General features: G+C 44.1%; 1 protein-coding gene and 1 long non-coding RNA gene across 8 annotated transcripts in view; one reads left to right on the top strand and one right to left on the bottom strand.

Annotated features, from left to right (window-relative positions):
- LOC126983344 (uncharacterized) overlaps positions 1–22,680 on the top strand; it is a 30,759-nt gene that overhangs the window by 5,641 nt on the left and 2,438 nt on the right. For 4 of the 7 annotated variants that reach the window (XM_050836063.1, XM_050836062.1, XM_050836060.1 and 1 more), the window contains exons 2-18: positions 1,729–1,783; positions 3,454–3,622; positions 4,481–4,634; positions 7,825–7,919; positions 9,378–9,434; positions 10,465–10,586; positions 11,010–11,138; positions 12,664–12,846; positions 13,309–13,478; positions 13,991–14,135; positions 14,600–14,738; positions 16,043–16,185; positions 17,669–17,787; positions 18,899–18,983; positions 19,442–19,579; positions 19,719–19,882; positions 20,868–21,060. In XM_050836063.1, coding sequence (XP_050692020.1) covers positions 1,732–1,783; positions 3,454–3,622; positions 4,481–4,634; positions 7,825–7,919; positions 9,378–9,434; positions 10,465–10,586; positions 11,010–11,138; positions 12,664–12,846; positions 13,309–13,478; positions 13,991–14,135; positions 14,600–14,738; positions 16,043–16,185; positions 17,669–17,787; positions 18,899–18,983; positions 19,442–19,579; positions 19,719–19,882; positions 20,868–21,060 — 2,257 coding nt within the window. In that variant the 5' untranslated portion in view covers positions 1,729–1,731. Of the gene's footprint in view, positions 1–1,728; positions 1,784–3,453; positions 3,623–4,480; positions 4,635–6,169; positions 6,331–7,824; positions 7,920–9,377; positions 9,435–10,464; positions 10,587–11,009; positions 11,139–12,663; positions 12,847–13,308; positions 13,479–13,990; positions 14,136–14,599; positions 14,739–16,042; positions 16,186–17,668; positions 17,788–18,898; positions 18,984–19,441; positions 19,580–19,718; positions 19,883–20,867; positions 21,061–22,680 lie in introns of those variants that run through there. The other 3 variants (XM_050836064.1, XM_050836065.1, XM_050836066.1) reach the window with 3 other exon arrangements.
- Positions 18,409–19,500, bottom strand: LOC126983346 (uncharacterized). The gene is made up of 2 exons (XR_007735806.1): positions 19,352–19,500; positions 18,409–18,994 (listed from the first exon to the last, which is right to left on the bottom strand). It is a non-coding gene; the product is annotated as an uncharacterized LOC126983346 (long non-coding RNA).

Raw genomic sequence — 22,680 nt, 5'->3', positions numbered from 1 at the left:
TGTTTGTTTAATTGCTCTCTCTCTCTCTCTCTCTCTCTCTCTCTCTCTCTCTCTCTCTCTCTCTCTCTCTCTCTCTCTCTCTCTCTCTCTCTCTCTCTCCATGAATGCAGACAGGCGACAGACACAGACAGACAGAGACAGACACAGACAGACAGGCGACAGACACAGACAGACAGACAGGCAGAAAGACAAAGATAGACAGACACAGACAGACAGACAGACAGACAGACACAGAGACAGACACAGACAGACAGGCGACAGACACAGACAGACAGGCAGGAAGACAAAGATAGACAGACATGCACTTGAAGAGACATACAGACATATAGACAGACAGAGAAACATAAATAACGACGCGCGCACACACACACACACACACACACACACACACACACACACACACACACACACACACACACAGGACAGACAGAAATAACTACACACACACACACACACACACACACACACACACACACACACACACACACACACACACACACACACACACACAGGACAGACAGAAATAACTACACACACACACACACACACACACACACACACACACACACACACACACACACACACACATACACACACACACACAGCGTTTCATATCGATTGTTGAACCCTTGGATGTCTCTACCTCAAAAAAAAAAAAATGCCGGTACAGATTTCGTAATGCTAAGTCAGGAGGCGGATTCGAGCAGGATGCCACCACTTATCGAGAGCACCAAGCAAAAACGGAGCCCCTACCTTCAGCGCAGATCAGGGTGGGACAATTCATAATAGTGGGCCAGCATATGACACCACACCGAGAGACTGCCTGAGTGGAGGAAAAACAGCTGCTTCATCGCTATAAATAAATATTCAGCCCGAACAACGGAGTGTCGAGTTCCTGCAAAAAGAGCAACACCTGAGCTTTATGATTTGCTTGCTAGGAATCGCCATGCTTTTTTCGCTTGTTCGGAATGTCTATTAAAAGAAAGTATTATAGTAGTAGTAGTAGTAGGCTGGTAGTAGTAGTAGTAGTAGGCCCATGGAGTCAAGTCCTGTTATATAATTGCCCTCTGATTGAATTTGATTTATTAGTTGAAGACGTGTGTGTGTGTGTGTGTGTGTGTGTGTGTGTGTGTGTGTGTCACCGGTGCTGTCGTTCTTATCTTTCTTATCTGATACGCGCTTCGGTGCTCCCACGATTACGACGACCATTACCTCCGTCATCCTCAACCCCCCTTACTATTTCTACTACTACTACTACTACTACTACAACTACTACTATTATTGCTACTACTACTACTACTACTACTACTACTACTACTACTATTATTGCTACTACTACTACCACTTCTACTACTATTACTACTACTACTATTACGAACCCTCGATGTGCCACTCACGAACACGATAGTAATTAGGTAAGGTCTTAATTGGGTGCACCTTTACACCATCATCTGGTTATTATCACACTCGCCCACTCATTAATTTTTTATCGGTTTTTATTTTATTTATTTAGAAGGCTAAGAAAAAAACACACACACACAAACGGACGTCTTTAATATGGTAATAATGCGAACTTTCTCTCGCTAAACATGACGAAAGGAAATCTCCCAGACCGTGTGTTTCACCTAATACAGCATATGACGGCACACGCCCCAACACACACACACACACACACACACACACACACCACTACCACCACCACCAGCTAAGTGCCTGTCATACTTTCAGGAGATGCGTTTGTCGACGTTGCTGCTGGTACTGCTGGGCCATCTGGCACTCACAGGTGAGACCTTCACGGCACCCTACCACCCTGCTTGGCACCCCCTTCATTTCCCCCTCTGTCCCCTGCTGCCCTGCCTCTCTGTGTCACCCTACCACCCTGCTCGGGACCCCCTTCATTTCCCCCTCTGTCCCCTGCTGCCCTGCCTCTCTGTATCACCCTACCACCCTGCTCGGCACCCCCTTCATTTCCCCCTCTGTCCCCTGCTGCCCTGCCTCTCTGTGTCACCCTACCACCCTGCTCGGCACCCCCTTCATTTCCCCCTCTGTCCCCTGCTGCCCTGCCTCTCTGTGTCACCCTACCACCCTGCTCGGCACCCCCTTCATTTCCCCCTCTGTCCCCTGCTGCCCTGCCTCTCTGTGTCACCCTACCACCCTGCTCGGCACCCCCTTCATTTCCCCCTCTGTCCCCTGCTGCCCTGCCTCTCTGTGTCACCCTACCACCCTGCACGGCACCCCCTTCATTTCCCCCTCTGTCCCCTGCTGCCCTGCCTCTCTGTGTCACCCTACCACCCTGCACGGCACCCCCTTCATTTCCCCCTCTGTCCCCTGCTGCCCTGCCTCTCTGTGTCACCCTACCACCCTGCTCGGCACCCCTTCATTTCCCCTCTGCCCCTGCTGCCCTGCCTCTCTGTGTCACCCTACCACCCTGCACGGCACCCCTTCATTTCCCCTCTGTCCCCTGCTGCCCTGCCTCTGTGTCACCCTACCACCCTGCACCCCCTTCATTTCCCCCTCTGTCCCCTGCTGCCCTGCCTCTCTGTGTCACCCTACCACACTGCTCGGCACCCCCTTCATTTCCCCCTCTGTCCCCTGCTGCCCTGCCTCTCTGTGTCACCCTACCACCCTGCACGGCACCCCCTTCATTTCCCCCTCTGTCCATTGCTGCCCTGCCTCTCTGTGTCACCCTACCACCCTGCTCGGCACCCCCTTCATTTCCCCCTCTGTCCCCTGCTGCCCTGCCACTCTGCTACCACCCTGCCACCCTGAGCGTGTAGTGCAGCGACCTGCCTGATGGGGGGAGTACCTCTTTGGCCGACCGGTTAAGGCGTGGCTCTCCCGTCTCGCTGGTCGCGGGTTCGGCAGACCTTTCCTTATCTGGATTAATTTCTCGTGTGTTTCGTTACACGCAGAGGTCGTGTGGGAGTGTAGTAAAGAGGAAACTTCTGGCGTTTCAACCGTCACCCCCTTCATCTTTCCTTTCGTCTCTTGCTGCCTTATATTTCTCTGCTCCAGGACATTCAAGGCACTAAGGGGTCTTCAAGGGGCCCGTCAGCCTACACAAGATTCTGAGTATTAGATATTTAACCTCCGCCCTCAGCATCCTTATCTATTTTCATCCTCCATTTGAAACTTTAACACATTATAACATCTGACTCACTCATATACGTGTACCCAATATGTTTATTAGCTTCTCCCTAAGTCTCCTTTTGGGACATGAATTTGTACAGTGTTACCAATAATGTGGGTGCTGGCCTATAATAATGAGAGCAAGCCTTCCTACCCCTATGAGCAAAACTTGACTCTCATCGACAAGCAATACAGAAGGAACTCTTAAATAGCTAACATATGAGAGGAAGGGATAGGTGTTGGGACTGTGTGGCTGACCAGAGGGGAGGAAAGGACCCAAGGAATCGAACTCCCAAACGGTTAACCAGCATTCCCCTATGACAGGTGCGTGGGATATCAACTTCAAGCGTAGCCTGTGTTTCCAAAATGGCCTCGATGACTTGGGGGAGCGCATGCCCCTCTCTCTCCACAACCTGGTTTCCCTGGTGGAGAAGTTTGAGGAAAGGAGCACCTACATGAATCCCGACGCCGTGGCAGAGGCACTCATCCACAGGTACGTGGTAGCACATTTTTCGTGGTTATAATGAATACATATTACGTTCTAATGTGGTTTATTAATAGTTTACATTTGTGTGTGTGGGGGCGGGAGGAGCTTGAACTTGAAAACACTACTGGCAAAATCTAAAGTACATGCATATCACTGTTTAACCTGGTAGCTGCAGGGATCATGTTTCTTAAAGGCCCCTCTAAGAGAGAAAAATGAGAAAAAAATCATCACTCACGCAAACCATTTCAAAATATATATCAACGCATTTGTGATCAGTTTATGCATCATCTATTTTGGGGGGTTTATATCATGGCAAAAATGCGGCCCGTCCCTGCTACACGGTAAAGCCACAAATTTGGCCCATCGCTGCTACCGGGTTAATGTGACCTAACAAATAATTTTATGCATGGTAACCGTCCTTGTCTCAGAAAAAAATAGCCCCTAGGCATAATAGGCTACATATACCATCCAAGCGCGGGTCCGGGAAAAGAGTTTTGGGGGCCCGATGCCAGGATTTTTGCGTGAGGAAGGGGCAGCAACATTACCGGTTCGCCATTCTCGGCAGTCCTGCTCCTGAATAACTGGTGGACTGATCTGAATCAATGGGCATAACGACCTGGACTTGGTGCCAAAGCATTCCTGGGCGGCCAGTGTTCCTCTTCGAATCCTCCACGGCCGATTCCTCTGAGAAAAGCATTGTTATAGCCGCAGCGCGCTTTTGAGCTAGTTTTCCTGTGTCTGCTTAGGACCATGGGGGGGAGTTATGTGTTGGGGGACGAGACGAGGGAGTGGAACCTATGAATGGTAAAGTGAAATGCAAACAGTAAAAGGTCTATTAATAATTTCATGTATTTTATCTCATAGATACTGCATCAACGGCATAACGTTCGCCAGCATCTCCAACGCCAACCCCTGGTCTCCCAATGACATCAACGAAGTGCACAAACAAGAAATGGTCTGGTCTCTTATCACCATGGACCAGATCGTACCAGACTCCACCTACGAACCAAGAGAAGAGGTAACAATCTCTCTCTCTCTCTCTCTCTCTCTCTCTCTCTCTCTCTCTCTCTCTCTCTCTCTGGAGCATTTATCCAATTAACCACGCCCACCTCCTCGATAAACTGAAAACTGACGACATCCTCTGACGGGCTGGCCAGCCCGTGCCCTCCCCAAGGAGGACAAATCAACAACAACAATTAACCACGCAAGACAACGCTTCAATTTTCCATCTTCACGTCTGCATGCATGACAGGCTCCGTGCCGTCAACTCATCAAGACATTTGTGTCCATCTATCGGTGTTAAGAGAACCCCATTGACGTGTGGAGGAGAGTTCCCAACTTCCCACCACGTATATCAGTGTATTCCCTGACCCGCCTGATGGGAGGGCCTCCCATAACTCACTCTGCAATGGCGGCACCTCTTTGGCAGACATGTTAAAGAGTGGCTTTTCCCATGTCGCAGGACACGGGTTCGATCCCCGGCGTCGGTGAAGGGGGATTTCAGGCAACACATCGGAGTCCTGCCTCGATGAACACATTTCTAGGGTATATCTTTGTATGTAGAATAGGCTTTGAACGGGCTGCCGGAAGGCCATTGAATGTTAAGGTTACGGAAAAATTAGGAGCTACCGGTAGGTAGGTTGAGCGGGAAATATTAGGTTAAACTCGTAATAGTAAATGTTAACGATTATAATTCAGTGGCCCTCTGGCAGTGCATGAGGTGGTCCAACATAACCCGCTATCCTGTACGTGTGCGCGTTTTTAGCCGTGAAGGACTAAAATCAAAGTCTATAATATCATTGGTTCTTAACCTGGGTTCGGCGAGCCAGTCTCAGGGGTTCGGCGAAGACCCTCCCGAAAGATATTGCAATTTTGCAATCGAATTTTCAGCAAATTTTCTTTAATACTTTTATGGATTAAAATGGAATCTATTATTTGTATCATCCAAAATTAATATACACTTGAATTTTGAAGCAACTTTTCTTCCACATATATATATATATATATATATATATATATCTATATATATATATATATATATATATATATATATATATATATATATATATATATATATATATATATATATATACTTGAGGGGTTCAGCTACTGTGCGGAGGTCTTCGTAATAGTGGTTCAGCGCCTCTGAAGAGGTGAAGAACCACTGCGAGTATATATAGACTTTGGACTAATGAAATATTCGCGTCTCTGAGGCGAGCCCAAACAGTCAACCAACAAACCCTCGCGGCGCAGGGCTGGGATAAAAGGCCACGAATGCTTCAAGAAGTGAAAATAAGTGATTTCAGCAACAATCAGAAAACTGGAAAGTTACGTACTATTGAAAAGGAAAGTAAGTGAATAAGAAGAGTGGACCGAGAGGAGGCCGGAGGACCTAAGAAGCGATACAGGTCAAAAGAAGAAGAAGAAGAAGGCACGTGGGACTAGGGAGCAGCAGCTGGCGCCTGACGGGCCGGCATGGCACCCACGGGGCTCACGGGTCCACGGCACCCTGTGGGCACTGCGAGTCATGGACACACCACACGAGCAGTGGCTGGCCCTTGGCACCCAGGCTTGGGGAACGTGAAGAGAAGCGACCCAGTGGAACACCCAAGGGGGAGTAAACACTTGATGGGGGACCCAGACTGTGGGGCGTCGGCGCCTGACGTCCAAGACCTCAGTGTAACACCAGCAGGTCTTGCAGGGCTGAATGCAAGGTATTAGTTTGTCAAGACGGCTCATAAAATTCAAATACTCTGACCTTTGTTGACTTGCCAGTATTCTGCGTACAAGTTATCATTGCTAGGTGACCAGGTGTGTTCACGTTCTTGTGCAGATCGGGTTGGGTTGCATTGGGTCAGGTCAGGGTCAGTTATTTGAGATGATGCCCCCTGCTCGTTATGGAGAGCGGCATGCAGGTAATGTTGAGCTGGTGCCACAGAAAAACAGTTCGGCCGTGGTATCCGTGAGTGATCATTAATGGAAACATCTGTGTTTGCTGCTCAGAAGGGAATATACACGTAGGGATTGTAAATAACCACACGTTAAGGCACCAAAGGACTCGGCTTTGATTCCCAAACATTATCATTGTAAAACCACAGATGAATGTGGTAGACAACAAGGACAAAGTAGCACTCAAAGAACCCTCATAACTATGGGGTTTATTCCAGAAGTCCACGCATCTCACTGTGAAGAACACACTTGCCAAGTGAAGTACTTTGTGCTCATACAATATACTGTTGTTTTGCTTTCCAAGGTAAACAACTTGTTTGGAAATATTAATTTCTTGAAATATGGTTTGGGGGATACATCGAGGCGTGTATTTCTATTTATTGCATTTAGACAACAGAGCAAAGGTCAGGTGGTGCAGGCAAATTTTAGTTATAGTGGTTGCTGTGATACTGTATATGACTCTTACCTCAATATTTTTGTCAAATTTACATAGATATTCAGACCACACAGACCCTATGGTCCAGACTAGGTGGTCTGTCCTTGAATTGAAGTGAAATCAAATTAAATTTAATGCCACCAATACTTTGCATTTCTACTTTTAGTGAATATCAAGTTGAAAAAAGTGTTGGTCGAGCTTGTTTTTAAATTAATTAATTGTACTGCAGTGGATCACTGAAGGCGGGAGTTTATTCCATCCTCACGCTACAATGCTGATGAAGAAAAATTTGGTGTGGTCTGAATATCTTTGTTTACACTTAAGTTTTGTGCCATTATTTCTCGTTCGGAATGTGTCGTCGATCTAAAACAATTTGGATTTGTCCACATTCGTAAAACCATTAAGTGTTTTAAAACATTCAGTCAGTATTGCTCGGAGGTGACGGATCTCAAGAGAAAACATGTTAAGAGTTGAGAAGCCCTTCGTCATAAGGTTTGTTGTGCAAGGAAGAAATCATTTTTATTGCCTGACTTTGAACACCTTCTAATTCAGCAATGTCCTTTGCATGGTGGGAAGACCAAAACTGTACATGTATTTCATCCCTTAACTCTAAGATGAAGGCACAAATGATATTTTGAGAGTAGATGTGAAATCCCTCACCTGTACCCTTTATTTGAGGGGGTTAGGTTTCTGTCCCTCAGGTTATATATGTTTTTAATGTGGTTCTGCAAAGACTGCAAGACAGGAAAAAGTTGACCCCGCTGAGAAGAGGCTGTTATTCTTTTGAGACCCTGTTGTAACCCACAGCTTTGATTTCTTACAGTGTTCACTGCACTTCATGCTGTCGCACGGTGTGGACCTCTACCCCCATGGTGGCCTTGACTATGTGTGGGAGAACTCAGCCTATCGGAGACGAAGGTGGGTACTGGAGCTGGGCTGGGGCCAGACCTATGAGAGGGGGTCAGTCAGTGCATGGCTCCATGCTATAGTGGAGAGCCATGGGGACCTCAGTGTTTTTTATAGGAAATTGCTTAAGCTAAACAAGATTCTTTTTTGTTGTTTGTATCATCACCAATTCTTTTCCTCCATATTGATTTTAGCTGTATATATATGAGAACCTTGTCTGCCCATGCATGAAGTTTGCCTCTTATTAGTGGGGCTTCATCTACACTGCTCTTCTGAACAGAGTAGTGTCAAAGGCCTTTTGTCTCATCAGCTCACCTTCTCTTACACTATTAAACCCCTTAAATTCAGCAGCATTGTTGCTTCCATTTCCTTTTTTATTGATATTTTCATGCCAACTGCTTTTTTTTTTTTTTTTTTTTTTTGTGTGTGTGTGTGTGTGTGTGTGTGTGTGTGTGTGTGTGGGGCTTGATGGTCAGCCCCAGCCTGTTGTGGTGCAGGCGAGTGTTTATAGTGGCACCATCTTACTTGGCTCATGCTGCCCCTGAGAGCTCATCTTTGAGCCTCCCTTTTAGAGAGAGAATCTAGAGTCTGGGTTGATAGGTGGTCTTTGGGAATGCATGTGGGTCATCTTAAGCCACTCAGCAGTGACAGAAAAATCCCAACTTGTGGCGGAGGGCAGGACGTGAACCCGCATCCTGGATGCTGTGCCTGTATGCTAACCACTCATCCACCACCTCCCCAAACTAACCCTCCTCCTCTGAACTAACTGCATGCCTCCACCACTCCTCCTGTGGCCTCACTGAACACTACTTTTTACTCCTGCTCACCCTTGGGCTGTCTAAATTCCTTATGCAAGAGTTAACCTTTATCTTCATTCTTTCCTTCCTTCCACTGGTACACTCAGAAACAGGCTTCCTTCATTAGTGTTTCCTTTTTCCTATGACTTAAATGATTCATGAGGAGAGTATCAAGATATCTCTCCAACTGGTTTTGAACATTCAATTTAGATCTCTCCACTCCACCTTTGAGGAGCAGCAATTTTGCTGGCTTATTCCATTTATTTATTTATTTTCTTTTCTCTTGATTGCCTCCTGTGCCGTAAAAATATTAAAATTGGGAAGAGACCTCCATCTATATTTCTTCCTTTCCATGACTTCAACACTTTCCAGAGGGGAGTATCAAGACACTTCTCCAATCGAATCTGACCATATTTTTGGAATTACTCTTATCTTTTCTGTGGGAGGAGTCCTTTGTGAGCTTTTTCTTTCTGTTTCTGTTTCGTCCTTGAGCTGCTTCCTTTGTTGAAAAAAACATTGCCACAAGATTAGTTCCTAACCTATGATTTAGTAGTAACCTGTCACCACCAAATTGGTAACCTGGTGCCAATACATTAGTAACCTATTACTCTCCCTTGCACTTCAGATCATCTATTTAGTAATAATTTTTCATATATAAATTTCTATTTTTCAGGAATTCGCTAGCTTCACTGCTACTGTTTAGTGAGCAAAAGTCAGTAGTACAGAAAATGTAAGTTGTAAAGCTTGTGGGGATCGCTTACTCCTCGGTAACATTTTCCTTTTTACGTATTTGAACTGATTTTTTGTCTACTCGTGCTTTTATATCATTTTCCTTTAAGGTAATAGTGAGCATGTAATTATATATATAACTGAAAAGACTGTAAGAAGTTGTTAGTTCATAAAACATTGATGTTATGATTTTTTCTTATTTGCAATGTTTTTTTCCCTTTTTTTTTAATCATCCTTGCTATCATGAAGCAGTGCATTTCACAGCAATCACAAAACTCATCTTTCATCTTCATTCCTCTACTGAACCTTTGGCGGCTGAGTGGTGGCAGGAGGCTGAGATTGCTATTTGCTTTTCCTTCATATTGGTTCAGATGTTGTGTGACTTTATTTTGTGGTGGCAGCTGCTGACCCATTTGCAGCCTATCCATGAAAAGAAAATGCATGAAATGATGCAGTGTTTTCCTCCACAATGTGCAAACAGGCTTCAGAATTATCTGCGCAATCTTGCCTAATGAATAATGAACGTATGTAAAAGTTGATCTCTTGTAATATGACCTCCCAAAAGGTATCAGCCATTCAACAGAAGAATAAATTTATCGACCTAGAAAGGCAGAATCCAGTAACTGCATCCCTTAGATTTGGTCTTAAAAAAGTTCAATAATTAGACTTTTACATAAGTATAGTCCGTAGATCTTAGCGTGTAAGTATTGCAGCTGGAGTCTTCCTGTATCTTCTCACTTTCATCTCCTTTTGGTGGTCAAGGAATTCCTTCAGTGAACTTTTTGAGGTATAATCATTCAATTATGATCTCAAACCTCTGCACTTTTCTTGCTCAGTGAAAAATACGAATAAATCACTAAATAAAATGATTTATGAAACCTTAACTATCTCAGTCTAACATAACCATAGAATGAATGAAAATTTTAATGGGATATTTTGAGATAAAACATTTCCCCCTTGATGCATGGGTGAGGTGAGTTCATTGTTGATTTTGAAGTTTTTATGTAACTGACCTTGACTGCTTTTTGCAGGGAGGTGCAGGCAGGGACCCGCTACAGCCTGCCCTCAAACATGCAGCCAGCCACTCACCCCATGGAGAACGGAGTCATCTGGACGTCGTCTGGCCCAGTGGCAGCAGGAACCCTTCTGGCAGGTGAGTAGAGGAGTGGCTGATGCAGGTAGAGTTGAATGGCATGCCTAAAACTGATCTACTCAAGGATCAGAGTTCAAAATTCTGTTGTACAACCCGGCCTCGTGAGACAACGAAAACATCGGAAGGGCGATGATATCTTGGAGATGTAGTGTATGTGTATACTGGGGTTTGCTTGCAATTTCAATGTGATCTCTTTGGTACTGAATTCAGTGTGTATTAAAGGGTCAAAATATATAGCTTTCTTTTTAAATGTGTTTTAATGTTTTATTGAAATTTAAAAGGGCTGATTAAGTTTGGAAAGAGCTCATAACTATTCAGCTGTACTATCCTGGCTGGCTACTCAAAAAAATAATCAAATTTCTATGTCTGATGAAAATGGATTAGTTCTGTATGTGGCAGCTACATTGACCTCTCGCTCAACAGGCATCATGGTGAGGGACACCTCCCTGGGGCTTACCATCGACTCGATGTACAATTCACAGGGCCTTGACTTCATGCCTGATGAAATGTTGCAAAAGCGGGTGATGCCGCTGCACGCCGCAACGCTGGCAGGTGGGTAGCCAGTGAGACCTTCAGTGTATTTGTATCCATTTCCTGCTTCATGGCATAAGGAGGAAATAATCCAGGAAATAACACTAAAGTTTGTATTCTCTGTGTTGGCAGTTCCACTCACACAGCTCTTTAGATGGAGAAGTCAAAATTATTTGTCTCATCAACTCCACTCCTATAACTGACTGTCTTGACCATTTAAAGTCTGCTGTCGTGTGGCATCTTTTGCTCTTTTACTATTGTTTTCATTCAAACTGCTCCTCTGAATTTAGTAAGGGGATGCTCCCACCCTTCCTTCAGCCTTGCTGCCACACAATTTTCTTAATCTTATCCCTGTTCTGCCCAACTTCCTGTTGATCTGGGCATTTTTTATTTTATTTTTGTTTTACCCATGGACTGTCCTGTACTGCAAAAAATATCTTTTATATTTATCTATCTATATCTCCGACGCCCTGTTCCTTCATGGAAACTTCCCTCCAGGGGGTGGCCACGGCAAGTGTCTCCATCTCTCCCTGTTCTGGCACTCCCTCTCAGCACTCAATCCTGCTGCTTCCAACTCTCTCGCTCCAATACTCACTCATCCTATTGATCCACTTCACAGGTGGTCTTCCCCTGACACGCCCTCCCTCAAACCTTCCCTCATACTCTCTCTTCAATAATTCAGTCTCTTTCATTCTCACCTTCCATACTTCCATGCTTACTTAAAACTGTCCCAAAATATTTAAACTCAGTCACCTCCTCCATTCTCTTTTCCCCCCGTCTTATCCTACACTTCGTTGTGCTCTCTGCTATGACTCTGTAGGGCTTTGCAAAATTAATGGTCTGCTCTCTTGCCCTCTCAAATACCATAACCTTATTCTTTCCAGCATTCACTCTTGGCTCTGTCCTCTTACACACCCTGTCAAACTCATCCACTATCCTTTGCAGCATCCCCTCATTCTCTGCCATCAATATATACTATATGATCTGCCACCAATGACTCCTTTGTACCTCTCACTTTCAGCCTTGGACCTAGCACAAAAATTAGCAAAATGTAGCTAAATTTGGTGTAAAAACAGCAAGGGTGTTATAACCGCCTCCAGTCCTCGCCCGGTAAAGTGGCTATAGCTGCCTCCAGTCCTTTAGGAGCTAAAAAGCCATGGTGACATCACACACCCCTGTCTCACACCCACACTAACACCAAAGCTCTCACTCAACTCACCATTCACGTGCACAGGGGCACTCACATCCTCATAGAAGGATCTGATCCCCTCGAGCAAACAGTCTCTCACACCATATATCCTAAGAACATCCCATAAACCCTTCCTTTCAACCCAGTCATATGCCTTCTCTGGGTCCATGAAAACAGCAAACAGCTTCCCATCCTTCTCTAGGTACTTTTCAAATAAGATTTTCAGTGTAAATATTTGATCTACGCAACCCCTCCCTTTCCTAAAACTCACTTGTTCGTTGCCTACACTTTTTTTCAGTAAGTAAATAATAATCTGTACTGCGAAAAACTATACCTTGTGTCTGGGTCTCTCCATAGGTGACATTGGCCAGTCTGCCATGATTGGTTATTTGGCAGCGGTCGCCAGCGCCAGTTCTTACCTCGGGCCTTCGGGAATGTTTGCCAACAGCACCGCTGCTCCCAAGGTCTTCACGCTGGAGCAGAACTACGGCCTCACCATTCCCTACCTGACCCGTGCTGAAGTATTTGCTGGCATTGACAGTGAGTGACCCCACCTGACCAGTGCTCAGGTAGACTGTGTGCAGGTGACTTAACATACTAAGTGAGTGCTTCAGCAAGTGCTCTGGGGAATCAGTTATTTGAAATCTTCCCTCCCCATCCATGGATTATGTAACCTCCAGGTGTCGTCTGTGCATGTGGGGGATGCAGTGAGTGGGGGACCCTGGGTGCTTCTGTCTCACCCAGTAGCTGTAACTCACACACATGTTTATATCTTTGTGGTCCTGAGTGGCTTGTTTTGTGCCATGTTTTATGGGTCAGCATGGGTGTATAGGCCCTCAGGAAGGGGCAACACTCTTTGGGGGATTTTGTCCTTTCATCAGTGTCTTGGGAACATTACCCACTGGAAAATTGTGGGATAATTATATATGCAATAATAGGTTAGGCCACAACAAACTGAAGGGAAGGATGGAATCACTTGAGTAACATGATTGTCTTGTGCAGGTCTGCTGATCCAGAAGGTGTTGAGGGAGTCCAGTAGCAATCAGCTGAGTCTGTCTGATGCCCTGAGGATGTACTACAGTGAGCATGGCCTGCCTGGCTACCCAGACTACAAGGCTTGCAACAGACTGGAGGCTTTCAAGAGCTTGGACCGGACAGTTATTAAAGAACAGGTAGCTAATGAAGCATCTTCATGCTTGTCTTCTATATTTTAGTGAGTGCAGTTCTCATGGTAACTGCAGTTCTAAACTTTTAACTATGCCTGTCCTGCTTAAGCTTATTCCTATGCTGTCAACTTTCTAATGCAAGAGTTAACCAGTGTTCTCATTGTTTGATTCCTTCATTGGTAAACTCTGGAACATCTTTCCTTCCTCTGTATTGTGTCTAAGGTATGGTATTAATAGGCATATACGATGCTGTATCTGATATATACTAAAGCTATTGTTTACTGTAGTCCATAATCTTAAAAAAAAAGATATTTAAACTATTTTATTAAATATCAACTTGAATGGTAGGAAATATAACAAAATATCAAACCTATTTATAAAACATATTTGGTATGTTGACATGCCTTGATATATATTGTTTTTGCTAAATAGCAGTTCATTGAATATCAAATATCAAACAAACTGTAAATCCGTCATAACTTTTCCAGTTTCTTAATTAAAGCAAACTTTTCTTTCAGGCCCTGCACTTCATGTATGCGTACTCGGCCAAGATTGCGTCCATCAAAGAACTGATCAGTCAGAACAAGGACCAATTTTTGGACATTGAGAATGCCTTTCAGAGAGCCCTTACCAACTCATGGACTCAGTTCATCAACTTTGTTGGTGAGAATTGCATTGGACCTGGAGAATATTAGTATTTCTTAACCTTTTCTGACCCCTCTATATACCTTGATTCTGGTTTGGTATCTCAGTGCACATTATATTACAGCATTTATTTATATTTTCTGACTTGGGGAGCCTGTACTTGGATAAAGGCAGCTCAGCACCCCTTGAGTCCAGGCTTAGGTTGCTTACCACATCATGTAATTTGATTATAAAGACCACATTTGCTACAGAACCTAGAAGTAAATAGAAATGCTGCATGATAGATTGGGTTCATTCCTTCAAAGTAAGAGCTTGTGTTGAATAGAAAGTCTTGTACAGGAAGGCCACAGGAGGGGTGGAGACATGCAGTTACAAATTCAAAAGAGAACTTGACATAAAAATAGCAATAATAGATAGGAACAGTATCAACATTGCTAGCTTGAGATATTATTGCATCTCTTTTTGTCCTTCCTCCCTTTCAGACAGCTATGATTACTCAGAGTTTGACAGGTGCGCAGACTATTCAAACAAGGTCATGTGTGAGAACAAGGTGGACCTGCTGGTGGTGTACAGCCGTGAGGGCGGCGAGACGGAGATAAAGAAGGAACGTGACTATATGGCGTGAGTACCTGCCGTGTGCCTCCCTGATCTCTTGGCTGCATGGGTGGTTTTGTAGTTTAGGGAAGTCTCTTGTGGATATGATATGTTGGTTGTGTAGAACTAGAAGTATGAAAGGTTAGATGGGGATGCAGAGGGACTGTGACCACAAAGAATGAGTACTCCACTCCTCCCTGTTCTTCCCAAAGGTGTGACATTTTTTCAACTGTCTTTTCCTTCAAAACTTCACCTTCCGTCCTACATTGTGACCACCTCAAGAGATGGCAAGAAAGGGTTCACAATTGACTTCTTGATCCAGTAGGTCTGGCCTGTAAGCCATCTTGTGTAAGACATTCGCAGTTTTATACAGTCAAGGCACTTACAGTACTTAGTTTTTTCTCTTCCATCTACCAGAATTTATCACCACATTTACTTCATTGCTTTGGGTAATTCTATGTAATTCTATTAGTGTGAAAATTCAAGGCATTAGTGTACCTTAACCCGGTAGCAGCGACGGGCCAAATTTGTGCCATGATATAAATCCCCCAAAATAGATGATACATAATCTGATTACAAATGCTTTGATATATATTATGAAATGGTTTGTGCGAGGGGTGATTTTTTCTCATTTTTCTCGCATGATCCTCGCTGCTACCAGGTTAACCCCAATACTAGACTTAAATGAAACCAAGAGTAATATTTAGCTTTATATATTTCATCAAACACCTTTGGCAATAGAAAAATTATGTCTTGAGGTAGCATACATGTCCATAGTAAGCAAGTTTACCTGTCCATAGCTATAACACTCATAGGTGGTGGTCACAGCTCTCAGCATAAGACGCTTCATATTCCTTCTATCTGTACACTCCCTTTAACAAAATAAATGTTCCTCCCACCACACCCACTCCTGGATTCCTCTACCATGAAAGTTCATTTGACAGTTGATTTTTATACACTTTTCTTAACCCATCCGCTGCGATTGGCACAGATTTGGCTTTCACTGGTAGCCTGGTAATATATGCTCTCAGGTCTTCCTCTGCCTCTGTGGTGGATAGTGGAGTGTTTCCCATGTGGTATTGGTATGCTGGATATCCCCTCCCAAGGTGCATGACTTTACATTTTTCCTCATTGAATTGTAGCAGCCACTTTTTGTTCCATTCCTGTAGCTTGGTGATGTCTTCTTGTAGGATATCCACAGTCTAGGGGTTAAACATACGTATCATATTTTATTTGTTTTTATTATTCCATTGGCCTTGACTTGCTTCCTTTTGGTAAAGAAAAAATTTGTACAGCAGAATAGTAATTGTGCGTTCTCTCTCTCTTGATAGACACCTCGGGCAGCTGCTGGACGTGGGTGTGGACAGGTCCCGCATCGGTGTCCTGGATGGAAAGACTGCCAATGTGATGTTCCCAATGACCAACTTCAGCAACGTGGCAGACTGGGGCAGCAACTTCTCTACCAGCACTGACAGTGAGTGGCTGCACCCGCTTGTTTTGTATCTAGCAGGGGAATTTAATTGTAGGCATATATTATTATTATTATTCTCTCTCTCTCTCTCTCTCTCTCTCTCTCTCTCTCTCTCTCGTTCTCTCTCTCTCTCTCGTTCTCTCTCTCTCTCTCTCTCTCTCGTTCTCTCTCTCTCTCTCGTTCTCTCTCTCTCTCTCGTTCTCTCTCTCTCGTTCTCTCTCTCTCTCGTTCTCTCTCTCTCTCGTTCTCTCTCTCTCTCTCTCTCTCTCTCTCTCTCTCTCTCTCTCTCTCTCTCGTTCTCTCTCTCTCTCTCGTTCTCTCTCTCTCTCTCGTTCTCTCTCTCTCTCTCGTTCTCTCTCTCTCTCTCTCGTTCTCTCTCTCTCTCTCTCTCGTTCTCTCTCTCTCTCTCTCTCTCTCTCTCTCTCTCTCTCTCTCTCTCTCTCTCTCTCTCTCTCTCTCTCTCTCTCTCGTTCTCTCTCTCTCTCTCTCTCTCTCTCTCTCTCTCTCTCGTTCTCTCTCTCTCTCTCTCTCTCTCTCTCTCTCTCTCTCTCTCTCTCTCTCTCTCTCTCTCTCTCTCTCTCTCTCTCTCTCTCTCTCTCTCTCTCTCTCTCTCTCTCTCTCTCTCTCTCTCTCTCTCTCTCTCAGGGATGGACTTTTACCTCTATTTTCTGGGGTCAAATTAACCCTTGAATGAGCATAATTATCATAGTCTCAGGGGAGTGGGTGACCTGCACATAAACTCAACTTTCTGTATCAGTAACAATGGACAATGACAGTGACAAAATTTGCATGTGAAGGTAATGGTAATATTAATTTATAGTCCGTACCTCTAATAAATGGTTTAATTTTAGAACATAGAAATCAATAACTCAAAATCTACACAGAGGGGGAATGGCAGTATTGATATACAATATCATTATATAACACCAAGACTGATTGCTGTGACTTAATAGTTGCTTGCAACCAAACAGTTGAAAGCCACCCACATGCTGTGCTAACAACATATGAACTTCCTCAGTACCGTGTGATTGCCAGTATAAGTAAGTTTAGTCCTCCACTCCCTGCCGTGTGAACACCCACTGATAACATTCCCGAGTCACAGATGTCTCACTGACTGATCATCTTCAATGTTCTTGTATGGCACCAGTATTTTGTGATTATGACCTGATAACATTCCTGATTCACAAACGCCATAGCCTAACTAATTTTGTTTAGTCTGTTCTTTAAGTTCTTGAGCAATATGTGATTGATTACATGTTGATAAAAATAATTTGATCACCCCTATACCTTATAGCATGCCTTGTGAATGACTGCTGGAAACTTTTTTCTCCACCCCACAACTACACCACAATATTCATTTCTACTGCTATACAATCAGTGCCGGGGGCCTTTCCAACTTTATAACATCTGGTTGAGAAATACTGGACTAGAGGAAGGCAGAACCTCCCCAGAGAGGCACTTCAAACATTTCTCCTTGAACCCCCAGACATCTATGGTAGTAGTGGGTCAGACATGATGAAGGTGATGGGCGCGATCACTGCCTACTACACAAACTTCTACAATAACCTGCGAAGTGATGCCAACAATGCTACAGCAAATTCTCAGGTCAGTTACTGAACAATTTGTCTCTCTATACACTTTTTTCTTTCAATTCTTTTCCGACAATTGAGGTTGCATAAAGGCAAAGAAAAAAAAGAAATTCATTATCCACAAAGAAAAAGACTCCTGCAAACTGAAGATTACTTAGGTAGTTGTTTCCTATTTTAATTCCCTCACTCTTCCAGTCCAGCTTTTTGAATTTATTTTAGGGATGCTGGAGACAGTTTAGGTGCTATGTTGTCACCCTGTGCAACTCCATATATATCTGACCTTCTTTAGTCTCTGTACAAATCCCAATCATCACAGTACCATCTTTGGGATACGTGTCTTAAGAATTCTACAACAGATTTCCTCCTGCACCATTTTGGCAGATTGTGTTTAGTACCGCTACAGTTTGAACAAACCCCAATCGTCACAGTTCCATCTTTGGGATACATGTCTTAAGAATTCTACAACAGTTGTCCACCTACACCATTTTGTCAGATTGTGTTTAGTACTGCTGCAGTTTGAACCAAGTCAGAGACATTCTCATGGCCACTGCTTGTCATGCAAAGTGTTCTGTATTTATTTCTTTTCTCCGTTACCTGATTTTCTGTATAGTCCTGATCCATGGTTGAGAACCCACTCTGAAAACCAGCTTGTTCCCCAGGCTGATTAGAATCTGAATCTGGATATTCTGATATTTGCGATTATTTTTGTGAGCCATTTATAGATAACTGACAGGAAGCTGATGAGGACTAATTTTTGAGATCTGTTAAGTCTGCTTTCTCGTGTATTATGACTTTTTTATGATTATGGCTACATTTTACCAGACAGAATTTTTGCTTTTTCAGGACATTTTGAAAAGTTCTGAGTTTTCTCCAGCAATTGCTCCAGCATCTTTCATAAGACCTGTAGTCCATTTCTTAGTGTTAATTCTCATCAGACTGCCTTTAACCTTCATCTGTTCCCCAGTACATCATGCATGTTTCCTGCCTCTCCTTGTTATACCATCCATATTCCTCTTTTTTCAACCTTTAGCCTTCTTCTTTAGATCTAAAGTTTGCAATTTTCTGTGTGGTATAAAGATAGGGATTGTTGAGAGGTGTCCACACACTCAGAGTTGTCTGGTCTGCAGGTGGTGCTGTGGAATGCCCCGAGCAGTGTGCCGCAGCAAGAGGAATTCTTGCAACTGATGGACTCCTTCAAATTGCTGCATCCAGGTGGGTGGTAGCTGCAGAGGGGAGGTGAAGGCAACAGGTGGATTACTGTTTAGACTACTTTATAAAGTAAAGAAATAAATACTTCAAAAAGTGGTAATAGTGATAAGTAGTAGTAGGCTACTATATGTATAAAGAAATTGTCCATCTGTCACTGAATTTACTGTAAGATGGGAAAGTGATTAAACAAAAGGCAGAAAGGTGTGTGTACTGTGTATTGAGAGAGTATAGAAGCACGGCTTGGAGTGTAAATCCGCTAGTTTTGAGTCATTTGGACTAAATAGCTCTTAGACAATGAACCCGGTCATGCTAGTCACTTGACAAACAATGAGAAATTATTAATGATTCAAGATAAATACCCAGTGACTTACTAATCTGATATCATCATCACTGTGGGCAGCCAGGCATATGTAAACCTCAACCCCTGCTACAGCCAAGCCTCCCCCTCCTTGTCATGGCAGATGTGTACTTCCTGTTTGTTGGGAAGAATAAAGGTGCCCTCACTGACCTCATGGTGGACCCCAACCAGGACTTCTTCCAGATCACCGGCCAGGACATGTTTGCCTTCGCCAAGACGATTGCTGAAAGGATCTGTCAAAGTAAGGACAGCACACTGAATTCTCCCCATAATGAACCAGAAGTGAATGAACTGATCAGTGATTTTATCCTTTATACATTTCAATTGTCCCTTCTGTTCTCTTTTTAACCCAACATACTCATGACATCCTCACCCAACAGTCCCATCAGTGTTTGTGTACCCGGCCTGCAACCCTGACAATCGTAACTTTACTAGCTACGCTGAGAGCAGCCACACATACACTGGATATGTCTCCCCTAACTACACCACCTACATCAAGATTGCTCCAAACTACTTCCAGTACTCTGAAAAAGTTATGCTCCAGGTTAGTTCTCCAAGCCACTGGCAGCTCTTAAAACGTGTGAAAGTTGCCTGCTCTAAGAGGCTCATGAAGTAAGTTTTGTGCAGCTCACAAGAACACATGGCAAGTTTGGGGTTTTGTATTTATGTAAAAAAAAACATGATAGGTAAAAATGAGAATATGATATTTACATTTCTTCCTATAAAAGTGTAACTCAAACTTGCCTAAAATGATGAGTACTTTATTACTATTACTTAAAGTTTTGCACTAGATTACAGTTTCAAACTACTAGTGTTGCTGTAAAAGTTCTGTTATATGTCAGTGCTTTAATTTACTTCCACTACAGTCATACTTCCTCGGCACAATGCTAGCAGGTGAATGGAGGATTATTATGTTCAGGGCTGCTAAGTTACTGTTGGAGTTACCCATGGACCTCCTCCATGCCAAAAATATCACCTCAACGGCCAAACAGTAAAGATTAATCAGTGACAGATTAAGTGAAATGGGCAGATCATATTTTTGCAGTTCTGTCACTTGGAGTGCGTGTGTGTGTGTGTGTGTGTGTGTGTGTGTGTGGACATTTTCAAATTAAAAAGTGCTCATACAACTTTTCAAAGCATACCATCTTTCAGCTCTTGAGTAGGAACCTTGCAAAAAGTATTTTCAAAGTAGTAGTAGGAATAATAGTAATAATATTCTAAATATAGTGCGCCCATTAGCAAAAGGTGGAAACAAACGAATGTCCCGTCCAGGATGCAGGTTCCATTGATGTTCCCCAATGCTTCTTTTACTGTTGTACTTTTTATATTGACTAACCTTGCCTCACTTGTTATGATGCTGTCACTGCACAAAGCTATGATAAACATGTTCATTTAAGGAATAAATTTTAGCCCCCAGAATAATAGAATCAATGTAAATTTGGGTTTTAAATAAGTATTCTATAGCATTGACAATGTCTGTAGTTAAGAGTCCCTGCAACTGAAACTCTCACGCTGCATACTTTTTGCAGCTGAAAGAGGGTGATGTGACCGTGTGCAGCAGCCGCGTCAGCATGAACGTGGAGACCAATGCAGAGGACAGGATGTGCCACGACACCAACAGCCTGGAGTGGTGGCACCTGTGTGGCCGCTATCTGGACCAGTGTGACCCTATCTACCTTGCTGTCACTGGCAGCAGCTCTCGCACAAACAGCTATTGCCAGGGTAAGAGAAGATGGTATTAGATTGGGTTGTAGCAGTGGTGAGGGTGATTTTTTTTACATCACGGCCAATTTGCACTGGTAGGCTTCTTCCCGGTGGGGCCTGATGGTCGGCCCAGTCTGTTCCGGCGCAGGCGAGTGTTTATAGTGGCACCATCTTGCATTGGCTCGTGCTGCCTTCCCGGAGCTCATCTTTAATCCTAGAATCTAGAGTCTGGGTTGATAGGTGGTCTTCTGGACAGCATGTGGATAGTTTTAAGCCACTTGGCGGCAGCTGAAAAATCCCAGCTTGGTGGCACTGGGCGGGGATTGAACTCGCGTGCTCCTGAACGCGGCGCCGTCACCCTGTCGACTCAATATGCAAGCAAGCAGTATTAGTAATTAGTGTAAGGTAAAGTTGGGGGCACATGGTAAGCTGCACACGGTGGCTTATTGACCCATGAGCCAGTGATGGGTAAAACCCATTACCCAGGACACAGGGCAAGTGTGACTGAAACAGGGGTGCTAAATAGTGAATTGATGCCTTTGGTGACAGGTGTCTGCAGAATCACTGGATATCTCTGGAATGACTGTCAAATCAGCAACTACTCTGTGAGAATGAAATAAGGCCTTTTACCTGCAAAATTTATGAATGCCAAGTATGGCTTTATGGGCAAGTGGTACACCACCTAGAAGACAGTCCTGAGTGGAGGAGGCCATGGGGCTGCTCACATATCTCGTGGGTAGAGCAAGTCAATGAATCCTATCTTGAGAGTCTCGGTATGGGAAAGGTCCCTGCATGGAGACTTGCTTGAAGAACCCCCTGGGGAGGGTGTTGTAGGGTTGGCAAGGCAACACACATCCCCGGCGCTTGCCCCTGCCAGTTGACTCGTCAAGACATGGTTGGTTTTTAGTTTCTTTTTGGAGCCTAAGCTGCTGTTGTAAGCTTGCCATAATATAGCTTGCCACTGATTAGGCAGCAGCTGAGTCAGCCAGTGTACATCACATCCTAGAAACAGGTCTCTCAATACTACAAGTTTTTAATCTGTTCTCGTTTATTTATTTTTTACGTTTCAGCCTATGGTGCCAGTAGGCTTTCTTGGTGGGGCCTGATGGTCGGCCCAAGCCTGTTGTGGCACGCGGCAAGTGTTTATATTGGTGCCATCTTGTTTGGCTCATGGTGCCTCCCGGAGCTCATCAATGATCGTCTCTAATTTTAGAGACAGAATCTAGAGTCCAGGTTGATAGGAAGTCTTCAGGACAGTGTGCGGGTAGTCCTAGGCCACTCGGTGGTGACTGGAAAGTCCCAGCTTGTGTGATATTAGAGATTCCAGCTGCCTTTCCACCCTTATATTTCCTCATAGCCTCTCTCACCTCCACAAGAGAGGGTGAAGTTTCATCTATTGGTGGATCAGCAGTCTCCATCTGCAAACAGCCAGAGGGAGCTGTCTGCTTTGGGGCTCTGCCATGTAGAGCTACCCAAAGGACTAGGCCAAATGAGCGCAGTACCCATCCGCATACGATTCGATCTGCCCCAAAGATGGCAATATAAAAGTTCATACCAATGTAACATATGAATTTCTCCTGTATATTATGATATTACCAGATTTTAGATGGTGTAGAAAGGAAGAGGCAAATAACTATT

The sequence above is a fragment of the Eriocheir sinensis genome, chromosome 53, assembly GCF_024679095.1.
Source record: "Eriocheir sinensis breed Jianghai 21 chromosome 53, ASM2467909v1, whole genome shotgun sequence".
NCBI classification, from domain to species: Eukaryota; Metazoa; Arthropoda; class Malacostraca; order Decapoda; family Varunidae; genus Eriocheir; species Eriocheir sinensis.
This window is presented reverse-complemented; position numbering and strand designations above follow the sequence as displayed.